The sequence below is a fragment of the Macrotis lagotis genome, chromosome 8 (genome assembly GCF_037893015.1).
Source record: "Macrotis lagotis isolate mMagLag1 chromosome 8, bilby.v1.9.chrom.fasta, whole genome shotgun sequence".
Classification (NCBI taxonomy): domain Eukaryota; kingdom Metazoa; phylum Chordata; class Mammalia; order Peramelemorphia; family Peramelidae; genus Macrotis; species Macrotis lagotis.
The window spans coordinates 111,417,875-111,431,568 of NC_133665.1; the positions used below are offsets into that span (position 1 = coordinate 111,417,875).

The following is a 13,694-nucleotide window of genomic DNA, read 5'->3' on the forward strand; positions in this document are numbered from 1 at the left end:
GAGGCTTCTGGGGGAAAAAAGAGACATAATTACCATATGGGATCTTAGTCATTGCTCCCTATAACAATAGCAGTGTTTGAAGAGAGAAACTGGATTAAAAGATTTGGCAAAAAGCTGAGTAGGGATGAGTACCAATTAGAGATAATAAACAGTTTCAGCCTCCTAAAATTCTTGGTGTTTCCCATTTTTAGTTGTATTTGTCGTTTACTCTATGCCAGGTATGGTGCTTGGGGTATGGAGGTAAGGGAGAGACAACAAGGCAAGAACCACATGCAAATAAGATGCTTACAGGACAAATTGGAGATAGTTTCAGAGGGAAGGCACTAATTAAGAGGGAGATTGTAAAAGTTGCTTGTATAAAAACTTGGCTTTTTAAAAATAGAAGCATATTTGAAATGCTTCTTTAACAAAGTTGTCAGAAATGATCTTGTCAACCACTAGCTACACCCCCCTACTATAGAGTGGGCTTTCATCTGCAAAGGATAAGAAATCAGAAACACTAAAATTGAATCTTGGACTTCTCCTTTTCATTCTGAGTGAATGAAGTCACATCATCAAACAGAAGCAATTATGAAGCACCTAATTTTGGACAATGCTGTGCTAGGTTCTACAGAAAAGGAACTAGAGGGGGGCTCCTTGAGGGCAGGGGTTGTTTGTGCCTTTGTTTCTCCAGTGTGATTAACATGTGGGTCAGGCTCTAAATTCAGAGCAAAATGTAAAAATCATGTAGAATCAAAATTATTTGGTGGAGAACAATCAAGGCCTTGCTGTTCCTGGGAGAATGGATTCTCCTTCATCAATTAGAATTCTACCCAAGAACTAAAAATGTCAGGGCTGTTCCTCCATGCCATCCTCTGATGCTGCCATTCTCTCCTGGCACTTCTATCTTCCTCATCTGCCCTGGCTGGGAACAACTGGAGGGAATCCCTTTGGGCCCTGGGCTTCCTTAGATGCAGCCAGGATCATCCACAAGCAATGGTGGGTTGTGGGGACCTATGGCTCTACATATATAAAAGCTTATATGTAGTAATATATGTACAATATGTTTATCTTTTCTTTCCTCTTTCTTCCTTTTTGCAGGACAGTTAGTTGAATAGGTGCAAGCTATCATGCTTTAAAGTTTGCAAAAAGCTTTTCAAATACCTCGTTTTATCCTTGCAACAACCCTGGGAAATACCATTATTATCCTCATAAGGAAACTGAGGTAAATGGAGGTTAAATTACTTGCCCAGAGTCACACAGCTAGCAAATGCCTGAGACTAGATTGTACCTTAGGTTTCCTAATTCTAGGCCCAGCACTCTATCCACCAACTATCTAGTTGCATTTGTTTTATCTCAGACTCACAGAAACATACAGAACAGAGAGAGGGCACAATTAAAACGTTAGGGAAATTGAAGGAATCCTTTGATTGTTACTGTTCCCTCTTCCCTATTTTTTTATTTTTTAGGTTTTTGCTAGGCAATGGGGTTAAGTGGCTTGTCCAAGACCACACAGCTAGGTAATTATTAAGTGTCTGAGACCGGATTTGAACCCAGGTACTCCTGACTCCAGGGCTGGTGCTTTATCCACTGCGCCACCTAGCCGCCCCTACCTATTTTTATACTGGAAAAGGGATTAGACTTACTTTTAACTTTCCTTCTAACTTATGAAAAGATAATGAAGGATATACCCAATATAGAGGACAATATAGATTTATATCTGGGTGGTAACAGCAAGAAAAACTACATAATTGAGTGGAAAATGGAAGCCCATAATTACAGGCATTCCGTATCTTGGTTTGGGAGTTGAGGCTAAGCCAATAGAAGTTGTCCAACTTTTTCTGATCAAACTAGGAAGTCCTCATTGAGAAGGAGGCTTAAAGTAGTTTAAAAGACTGAGAAGTGAGAAAGACCTTGAAGATCATCTAGTTTAATCCTTTCCCCCCTTTTAAAGATAAAGAAACAGGCTTAGAAGAGAGAAGAAATGAATAGTTTTGTGAGCCAACAAGGAAATGGTGATTTTGATGTGTGGCAGCATTGTTTAGGATAAGGCTAAAAATTAAGAGTGAGATAAGTATAAGATCAGAACACAAAACTGATGTGGCTAAAATGAACAGAAGAGGCAAGCTAAGGTGCAGTAAACAAAGTCACTTGGAACACCTTGGTGAAAGATTTTGAATCTTGGACTTGATCTGAAGTTATTTATAGGAAATTACTGGAGAAGAAGCATGAATAGAGAGTTGTCTGTGGAGCCAACAAGACTTTGAGTTTAAGTGCTGACTTTGACACATATTGGTTCTCTGGTCCAGGGCAAGGCAGGTAACAGCACTTCAGACAATTCTTGAAGACCTATTTTTGTCCTTTGTCCTTGAAGAGGAAGGACTGTAACAACATAGGGGGAGCCATGGCATGCAAGTGAATTGGATTTAAGTGAGGGAGGGCTGTTCTTGAAGATTATTAAATGCAGAGAAGATGCTGACCTGCTCAAATGGAATTCACAACATGATAAAATCACAGATCTGACTGTCCTATCTTTTCCTCTTTCCCCCATCCCCCCCAAAAGAGAAAGCAACCATTGGAATTTTATAGGAGTCTAATCAAAGTAAAAAAGGGGAACAAGTTGGGAAAATGGGAGGGTCATGAAGAAGACAATCTGATGAGGAAGATTGTGTAAATAATTTAGACAAGATAGAAGAAAATCCTTGAGATATAATAAATATTTATTAACCAATACTTTGTGAGAGACTCTAGAAAACAAAAACATCTTTTTCAGACCAGAACTTTTTCTTGCACATCCTGAACCAGCAATATCACTAATAGGTCTGTATCCCAAAGAGATCACAAAAAAGGAAAAAAGACCAACATGTAAAAAAATGTTCATAGCAGTTCCTTTTGTGCTAGCAAAGAATTAGAAACTAAGCAAAATGCCCATCAATTGGGGAATGGCTGGACAAATTGTGATATATGCATATAATGGAATATTATTGTTTAACAGAATGATTTCAGAAAAACCTGGAAAGACTAACATGAACTGATGCTGAATGAAGTGAGCAGAACCAGGAAAACATAGTATACCTTAATGGAAACATTATGTGGTGATCAATTTTGATAGCCCTTCTCAGCAATATAGTGATCAAAGACAACTCTAAAAGACCTGTGATAAAAAAGGCTTATCCACATCCAGAGGAAAGAACTATAGAATCTGAAGGCAGATCAAAGCATACTATTTTCACTTAAAGAAAAAAAAGGAACTCTTTCTAGTTGCTTGAAGAATAGGCTTTGTGAAGGTCTTTATGGGATTAGAACTCAGCATAAATCCTAAAGACTCTAAATTTACATTAGGAGACATTTTAGGAATTCTGTGTATATTCACCTTAGCACTGGTTTTAAAGCACCTTAGTATTTCTGGTTCTAATACTCAGAAACTGTGCCTTTGGTTCAAATGTAAAAAAAAAAGACTGCAGAGAATTTCTCCACTTTCTTTTTTTTTCTTTTTTAGGTTTTTGCAAGGCCACACAGCTAGGTAATTAAGTATCTGAGGCCGCATTTGAACTCAGGTACTCCTGATTCCAGGGCCAGTGCTCCACTGCTCCACCTAGCTGCCCCTCCACTTTCTTTCAAAATAAAATATTTCATTATATTTATGTCAAACCAGACACAGCAAACCCCTCTCACTATAGTAATGATATATACAGAAAGGCTGTATCTTGTTGACTGCATTTCTCAACAAAATTGTAATGAAGGATAAGTGACCAATCTCTGAACATAAATCCTGTTTTCCTACTAAAATCTTTCATCAGTAGACTAATTGTAATGAAGTCTCCTTGTACTTCTCACACCAAACCTAAGCATGATGCCAAGAGCTTCTTCTGCTTAAGAGCAGAGCAGTAGTTTTCTAGACTTAATTGCCTGTTCTTATTGACACAAACTTGGATCTTTCCTCTCCCCTCCTCCTTCCCAATATCAAGAAGTTGGGCCCCACTGCAACAGCTTTAATAAATGATTTACAAAGAGTTCTTTTCACAAAGACTAGGGTTATTTTCTAACTAATCTGAGGAATTAAAATAACTTTCCTAAATCTAAGAAGAAAAACTACAAATGGATGGCCAACCTGAAGATAAAGCTTGCCCAATGCAGTTTGAAATGAATGAACTTTAATTTACAAAATTATAAACTAAAAATAATATAAAATAATTGCTAAGAGAAACTGTCTTAAGTTGCTTAAAATCATCTTCCCCCCCACTAAAACCCAGAGGTATTGGAATAAACACACCATTCTCTTGCATAATTTGATCTAATTCTTTGAAAATTACTCTGAGTTATTAGAGGCTTTTGTGCATGAAGCCATTAAACTTAAATGACATTTATTATCTTAAGAAACTCATTAGCATTGTTACAGTCATTCTAAAGAAACTTGGTGAATTACTCCTGTGTCTAGAAGAAGAATAACTCTGAGGGGGGTTTATCCATCTCCTCCAGGCTGAAGTCTGTGTATCATGAAGAATCTCAGAGTCATACAAGTTCTAATTACAACACCTGATTGCTTTTATAGGAGATACAAGAGTCCTAATCACTGGGAAGTTATTTCCCTCTATTGACAAATCCATCAACCTGTATGGACACAATGAATGAATGATTATTTCTCTGTAGAAAGAATTACAAACCAGGTAAAAGTGTGGAACATACCTGATCCAGTACTAAGCATGGACCCTCCATAAATATCCAAAGCCAACTGGGAATAGGAATAGCCAAAAACAGTTATTGTCAGACCAATCAGAAGGACAAGCTTCAGTAGGGACTCTAAAACTGTTGCTGCCATGGCAATATCCTCCTGGGCAGGAAGAAAAGTAAAGAAAACTATATGAATCATAATCGAAAAGAAAATATCTCTATTTCTGATACTTTAAAGCATCCAGACTTTCTCCTTCATCAATATACAATACATATACTCTTATAGCTAATGAGCTCCAGAACCAGCTTTTGAAACCTGAAAGTGTATTCACATCAATTAGTAAATGAAGAGAAATGGAGAGGAACAAATCCTATATGAAGTGAAGTGTTTTTTTTTTCAATTCCTTTTGGTTAAATTAACTTCAACTGTCAGTATGTTTTACATTATGGAATACCCAAAGAGACTAAATTCTTTGAAACACAATTAACTTTTTCATTAAATTAAAACTGCAGAATGTTATTATATTGGCTGGCAGCGGCATCCCTCTCCCCCTGCACCAAACCTTTCAGTTTTCAGTATCTGAAGGCAGTGTCGACATATATTAATGCTAAACTACATACTAGATAACTGAACAATAACATTAAGTATTTTTTTGTTTTTTTGCAAGGCAGTGGGGTTAAATGACTTGCCTAAGATCACACACAGTTAGGTAAATATTATGTATTTGAGGCTGAATTTGAACTCAGGTCCTCTGACGCCAGGACCAGTTCTCTATTAGCTGCACTACCTAGGTGCCCCAACATTAAGCATTTATAATGCTAAACCTGGGGATAAAATCCTTGATATCAAGGAACTTGCAATTTACTTTTTTTAAAGAAAAATTTTATTTATTTTTGAATTTTACAATTTCCCCCCCATTCTTGCTTCCCTCCCCCACCCCCCCACAGAAGGCATTCTCTTAGTCTTTACATTGCTTCCATGGTATACATTGATCTCAGTTGAATGTGATGAGAGAGAAATCATATCCTTAAGGAAGAAAAATAAAGCACAAGATAGCAAAATTATGTAAAAAGATAATGGGTTTTTTTTTTCCTAATTTGAAGGTAATAGTCTTTGGTCTTTATTCAAACTCCACAATTCTTTCTCTGGATACAGATGGTATTCTCCATTTCAGATAGCCTAAAATTGTCCCCAAGTGCATCAAGGTTGATCATCACCCCCATGTTGCTATTAGGGTGTACAGTTTTCCTGGTTCTGCTCATCTCACTCAGTATCAGTTCATGCAAATCCCTCCAGGCTTCCCTAAATTCCCATCCCTCCTGGTTTCTAATACAACAATAGTGTTCCATGACATACATATACCAGTTTGCTAACCCCGACTGAAGGACATTTATTTAATTTCCAATTCTTTGCCACCACAAACAGGGCTGTTATGAATATTTTTGTACAAGTGATGTTTTTACCCTTTTTCATCACCTCTTCAGGGTATAGACCCACTAGTAGTATTGCTGGATCAAAGGGTATGCACATTTTTGTTGCCCTTTGGGCACAATTCCAAATTTCTCTCCAGAAAGGTTGGATGAGTTCACAGTTCCACCAACAATGTATTAGTGTCCCAGATTTCCCACATCCCTTCCAACATTGATCATCGTCCTTTCTGGTCATATTGGCCAGTCTGAAAGGTGTGAAGTGGTATCTCAGAGATGCTTTAATTGGCATTTCTCTAATAAATGATGATTTAGAGCAATTTTTCATATGACTATGGATAGCTTTGATTTCCTCAGCTGTAAATTGCCTTTGCATATCCTTTGACCACTTGTCAATTGGGGAATGGCTTTTTTTTTAAAATTTGACTTAGTTCTCTGTATATTTTAGAAATGAGCCCTTTTCCAGAAATACTAAGTTGCAAAAATTGTTTCCCAGTTTACTACATTTCTTTTGATCTTAGTTACAGTGGTTTTGTCTGTGCAAAAGCTTTTTAATTTAATGTAATCAAAATTATATAGTTTGTTTTTAATGATGTTCTCCATCTCTTCCTTGGTCATAAACTGCTGCCCTTTCCATAATCTGACAGGTAAACTACTCCTTGATCTTCTAGTTTGCTTAATGTCTAAATCCTGTATCCATTTTGATCTTATCTTGGTATAGGGTGTGAGGTATTGGTCTAATCTAAGTTTCTTCCATGCTAACTTCCAATTTTCCCAACAGTTTTTATCGAAGAGAGAGGTTTTTATACCAATAGCTGGACTCCGGGTTTATCAAACAGCAAATTATTATAATCATTTCCTGCTATTGCACCTAGTCTATTCCACTGATCCACTACTCTATTTCTTAGCCAATACCAGACAGTTTTGATGACTGATGCTTTATAATATAACTTTAGCTCTGCTAAGGCTAAGCCACCTTCTTTTGCACTTTTTTTCATTGAATCCCTGGAAATTCTTGACTTTTTATTTCTCCATATGAATTTACTTACAACTTTTTCTAACTCATTAAAGTAATTTTTTGGAATTTTGATTGGTAGGGCACTAAATAAGTGGCTTAGTTTTGATAGAATTGTCATTTTTAATATATTAGCTCGGCCTATCCATGAACAGTTGATGTTTACCCAGTTATTTAAATCTAATTTTATTTGTGAGAGAAGTGTTTTGTAATAGTTTTCAAAAAGTTTTTGAGTCTGCCTTGGCAGAAAGACTCCCAGGTATTTTATACTGACTGAGGTTACTTTGAGTGGGATTTCTCTTTCTAGCTCTTTCTGCTGTATCTTGCTAGTCATATATAAAGAAATGTTGAAGATTTATGAGGGTTTATTTTATATACTGTTACTTTGCTAATGTTGCTAATTATTTCTAGTAGTTTTTTTAGATGATTTTTTAGATTCTCTAAGTATACCATCAAGTCATCTGCAAAGAGTGAGAGTTTTGTCTTCCTTACCAATTCTAATTCCTTCAATTTCTTTTTCTTTTCTTATTACTGAAGCCAACATTTCTAATACAATACTGAATAGTAGTGGTGATAAGGGGCATCCTTGTTTCATCCCTGATTTTATTTGGAATGCCTCTAGCCTCTCCCCATTGCATATAATGCTTGTTGATGGTTTCAGATAGATACTGCTTATTATTCTGAGGAACAATCCATTTATTCCTATACTCTCTAGTGTTTTTAGTAGGAATGGGTGCTGTATTTTGTCAAAAGCTTTTTCAGCATCTATTGATATGATCATATGATTTCTGATTAGGTATATTATTGATATAATTAATTATACTAACAGTTTTCCTAATATTGAACCAACCCTGCATTCCTGGGATAAAGATATTTGTTCATAATGTATTTGCTAAGGTTCTGGAGAGAGGAAAGAGTATATAATGTATTATCCTAGTGATAACTTGTAATCGTTTTGCTAAGATTTTATTTAAGATTTTTGCATCTATATTCATTAGGGAGATAGGTCTGTAATTTTCTTTCTCTGTTTTAACTCTTCCTGGTTTAGGTATTAGTACTATATTGGTGTCATAGAAAAAGTTAGGCAGAGTTCCGTCTTCACCTATTTTTCCAAAGAGTTTACACAGAATTGTAACCAATTGTTCCCTAAATGTTTTGATAGAATTCACTTGTGAATCCATCTGGCCCTGGAGATTTTTTTCTTAGGGAGTTCAATAATGGCTTGTTAAATTTATTTTTCTGAATTAGGGTTATTTAGGTTTTTAATTTCCTCTTCAATTAATGTGGGAAACTTATATTTTTGTAAATATTTGTCCATTTCAGGGGCGGCTAGGTGGCACAGTGGATAAAGCACTGGCCCTGGAGTCAGAAGTACCTGGGTTCAAATTCGGTCCCAAACACTTAATAATTACCTAGCTGTGTGGCCTTAGGCAAGCCACTTAACCCCCATTTGCCTTGCAAAAACCTAAAAAAAAAAAAATTGTCCATTTCACTTAGACTGTCAAATTTATTGGCATAGAGTTGGGCAAAATAATCCCTAATTATTACTTTAATTTCCTCCTCATTGGTGGTGAGGTCCCCTTTTTCATTTATGATACTAGCAATTTGGTTTTCTTCTTTTTTTTAAATCAAATTTACCAGAGGTTTATAAATTTTATTGTTTTTTTCATAAAACCAGCTCTTGGTTCAATAGTTTTCTTGCTTTCGATTTTATTAATTTCTCAAATTTCTAATTTGGTATTTAATTGGGGATTTTTAATTTGTTCTTTATTTTTTTAGTTGCATATTTAGTTCATTTATTTCTTCTTTCTCTAATTTATTCATGTAAGCATTTAAAGATATAATATATACCTGGACAGCCACTTTGAGTGTATCCTATAGGTTTTGGTATGTTTCATTATTGTCATTATCTAGGATAAAATGATTAATTCTTTCTATAATTCGTTGCTTGATCCACTCATTCTTTAAAATGAGGTTATTTAGTTTCCAATTAGTTCTAGGTCTATAGTTCCCCGTCCCAGTATTGCATATGATTTTTATTGCATTATGATCTGAGAAAGATATATTCACTATTTCTGCCTTTCTGGAATTGATCATTAGGTTTTTATGTCCTAGTATGTGGTCAATTTTTGTGTATGTGCCATGTACTGCAGAAAAAAAAGTATATTCCTTTCTATCCCCATTCAATTTCCTCCATAGGTCTATCATATCTAAGTTTTTCTAACAATCTATTTACCTCCTTAACTTCCTTTTTGTTTATTTTAAGATTAGATTTATCTAAATCTGAGAACAGGAGGTTGAGGTCTCCCACTAGTAGAGTTTTGCTGTCTATGTCTTTCTATAGGTCTTTCAACTTCTCTAAGAATTTCTATGTTGTACCATTGGGTGTATACATATTTAGTATTACTTTACTGTCTATGGTACCTTTTAGGAGGATATAGTTTCCAGGAACTTGCAATTTAATGGGGAGACAACAGGGGAACAACTAAATACCCACAGAATTTATAGTCTTTGACACATTTTACAAAATCTCTTATGATTTTTCTGAGTAAAAACTTTACCTATAAAGACAAAAGTAAATTAGAATTTTGAAGCAGGTTTAGAAGAATGTCTGCCCTAGATTTGTCATATAACATGTAGGATCTTAAGCAGCCAATGCATATGGCCAGTCTTTCCAGCTCTCATGCATTCGTTTAGGGATGGGAACCATGTAACAAGTCTCTCCTCCTCACCATTCTGCCTAAGTTGTGTTCTTAACCTTTTTCATCATATAGACCATACTGAGGCCTTTTTTTGGTATGTCTCCACCTAGGAGGGAAATGTGATGTAATTTTTGTTGTTCTCAGAGAAGAGTTACAGTAGTGGGATAGCTATTTTCTTTTCTTTGATGAGTAGGAGAGAAGTTCTAAGACAAGATTAGACAAAGTAACAACGTAGTGAAAGAGGAGAGCAGTTCAGGATGGGGTTATGGGAAGAAAAATTTCCCAAAACCATATGGCGTCTGGGACTATGCAACAGAATGATGAGAAGGGAGGTTAAAACCTCAAAGGAAAACAATTCAGATAGAAGGCATAAACAATAACTGACATTTCTGTTTTTACCTTCAGCTCAAAAAAAGTGAATTTAACTTAGAACTAATATGAGAGCAAAAACTACCTGTTTTTGGAGCTTGACACTCTTTCCTCTCTCCAGAACCTTAGCAAAGAATATGTAAAAACTCTCCTCTATTGGCTGGAAAACCAATCTGGCCACAAGTGAGCCTAGGTTATTTATTATATCATAAACACCTAGTGGAACAAAAAAGAAACATAATGCAATATTATTAATTTGGAGAGTATACAATGCACATTGTATTTTTCCATTTGGTTCCCATTTCTGCTAACTTTGCAGAGGAAACAAGTATTCACTTTTTAAAAAAGCACCTACAATCTAGTAACATAGTGACACATAAAGGAGTCTCTAGTTATATAAACATATTCAAGAGCAGCTCAACCTAGAGACAGTGGGATCCATTCTCTACCAAAGTAAATAACCACTCCTTTTGTAGTATCAGAATCCCAGGCTCAACAAAGCAGTGAGGGAGAGTACCTCAATAGTTCCACAGCTAGACACTTAAAAAGATATTCTAAACCTTTCATATACTTACAAAGCAACAGTTTGGTATCTCTAGAAACTGACAGTTTCATTTTCACAAAAAGCAATAAACCAGAGAGAATAATATTCGATATTTATTGAATGCTACCTTATAAACAATAAGTATGAACTTACCTTGGTCTCCAAAATTTAACACATTCAAAAAGGTCATCACATACCGCTCACCTGTAAATATAAAAGCAAAATGATTAACATCTAAAACTCAAAAGAGTTCCACTTTCTTTTTTTCTGGTTGACAGAACTTTTAAAGTGAAGAGTTTTAATCTGCAGCTAAATATAGTTCTTTGTTCATCATGAGTCCAGATTTAATGCTGACTCTAAAAGATTGCAATGTAATAAACAATATTTTGAAACTACTTTTCAATAAGTTATGATAAAAATATAGGAATTCCCAGTCAAGGTAATTTCCTCAAGTTCTAAGATGGAACAAGAAATCTAGGTCTAAGGGGGGGCTAGGTGGTACAGTGGATAAAGCACCAGCCCTGGAGTCAGGAGTACCTGGGTTCAAATCCAGTCTCAGACACTTAATAATTACCTAGCTGTGTGGCCCTGGGCAAGTCACTTAACCCTGTTTGCCTTGCAAAAACCTTTAAAAAAAAAGAAAGAAATCTGGGTCTAAATGTAAGAGAAAGTATTCACAGCAGAGTGACAGAGTGCTGGCCTTGAAGTCAGAAATACTTGACTTGAAGTCAGAAAAGTCCACACATCCTACTTCAATAGCTAGTTATACTAACTGTTAAGCTAATACTGAACAAATCACTTAACCATCTAAGTACCGGGACAATTCTCTAAGACTATCAGTGGCAGGGCAGGTACTGATTGGTGGCAAAGATGAAAAAAAGAGGAAAATGACAAATATTAGAGTTACTACAGGAAAACAGGCACAATAATCTATAGTTGGGAGAAGCTATGATGTATTTTTGGAAAGTAATTTGCAATAATGCTCCAAAAGTCACTAAACTATGCATACCTTTTGACCCACTGATATTATATACCCCAAGGAGATCAAGGAAAAAGTAAAAGGACTATGTTTACAAAAATAGTTATAGCCACTGTCTTCAGAGTAACAAAGGGTTGCTATACTTTTGTATTCCCTATTAAGGTATGGGTATACAAATTATGGTATATTAATATAAAAGGATATTATTGGTCTATAGAAAATGATGTAATGGTTGGATTCAGAGGAGACTGAGAAGACCTTTATAAGATGTTGCAGCATGAAGTTAGGAGGAAAAAATTATATAATGATAACAACTATTAAGAAAAACAACTTGGAAAGACAGGAACTCCCTATACCAATGAAATTATAGGTTTTGTTTAAAGGGGGAAAAAAAAGATATTCATGGTCATAGTCCTAGGCTCAATCTCTTTTGCTTGGTTCTTAATCCAGGTCAGTCTACTAACTCCTAACAATCCAATATTACACAGGGTTCTGTCCTGGGTCTTCTTTTCTTCTCCTTCCATACTGTTTAACTTGGTGATCTCATCTTCAATTATCATCTCTATGCTGATGATTCTGAAAGCTACTTATTGCCCTAATTCCTTGGCTGACCTCCAGCCTGGCATCTCCAACTGCTTTTCAGACATCTGGAACTAGATATACATTAGACATCTTAAATTCAATATGTCCCTAACTAAATTCATTATCTTTCTCCCTAAGCCTTTCTCCTCTCCAAACGACCCTATTACTGTTGAGTGCACACCATCCTCTCTATCCTCCAGGCTCCAATCTTGACTCCTCACTATCTCTCATAACGCCCCCCCCCCCCACCGCTGATTCAATCTGTTGCCAAGGCCTCAATTTCACATTTGTAACATCTCTCCAATATGCCTCCTTTTCTCTTCTGACATTACCATCATCTCAGTGCGGGTCCTTATCAATACTAGACTGGTGGTTCTGCTTCCCTCAAGTCTCTCCCCTCTCCAATCTATCACCCACTCAGCTGTTTTTTCCTAAAGCATCAGTATGATCAAGTTACCTTTCTCTTCCACAAACTCCAGTGGTTCCCTATCATCTCCAGGATCAAATACAAAATCCTCTTGGATCCAAAGTCCTTCTTAGTCTCACCCTACCCCAGTTCTACCTCACTGTGCTCTTCAAACCAGTGACCAAGTCACTACTTCTCGAGGCATTTTCTTTGGCTGTCTGCCACAATTAGAAGGTTTTCTCTTAGATGATGAAAAAGGGTAAAAACATCACTTGTACAAAAATATTCATAGCAGCCCTGTTTGTGGTGGCAAAGAATTGGAAATCCAGTAAATGTCCTTCAATTGGGGAATGGCTTAGCAAACTGTGGTATATGTATGTCATGGAACACTTTTGTTCTATTAGAAACCAGAAGGGATGGGAATTCAGGGAAGCCTGGAGGGATTTCCATGAACTGATACTGAGTGAGATGAGCAGAACAAGGAAAAACACTGTACACCCTAACAGCAATATGGGGGTGATGATCAACCTTGATGGACTTGCTCATTCCAACAGTGCAACAACCAGGGACAATTTTAGGCTGTCTGCAATGGAGAATACCATCTGTATCCAGATAAAGAACTGTGGAGTTTGAACAAAGTTCAAGGACTATTCTCTTTAATTTAGGAAAAAAAACCTGCTATCTTATTGTCTGAGGTTGTTATCTCTTATATTTTTTGTTTCTTCCTTAATGATATGATTTCTCTCTCCTCACACTCAATCTGGATCAATGTATAACATAAAAACAAAGTAAAGACTGACAAATTGCTTTCTGTGGGGAGGGTCGGGGGAGGGAAGTTAAGATTAGGGGAAAAATTGTAAAACTCAAAATAAATAAAATCTTTAATAAAAAAAAACTACTCCCTCAACAGCTACCATGAATTTAATTATAATCCATTTTGATAATTTTCAAATTTCAAATTCAAATAATTCCTGCCCCAAGCTTTCTGCTGAGCTTCAACCTTGCATCTTCAATTGTCT

General features: G+C 36.0%; 1 protein-coding gene across 1 annotated transcript in view; it reads right to left on the minus strand.

Annotated features, from left to right (window-relative positions):
- Positions 1-13,694, minus strand: part of RFT1 (RFT1 glycolipid translocator homolog) — a 50,575-nt gene that overhangs the window by 19,802 nt on the left and 17,079 nt on the right. Inside the window, exons 8-10 of the mRNA XM_074198216.1 lie at positions 10,862-10,912; positions 10,250-10,380; positions 4,666-4,810 (exon numbers count right to left, since the gene is read on the minus strand). Coding sequence (XP_074054317.1) covers positions 4,666-4,810; positions 10,250-10,380; positions 10,862-10,912 — 327 coding nt within the window. The remainder of the gene's footprint in view (positions 1-4,665; positions 4,811-10,249; positions 10,381-10,861; positions 10,913-13,694) is intronic.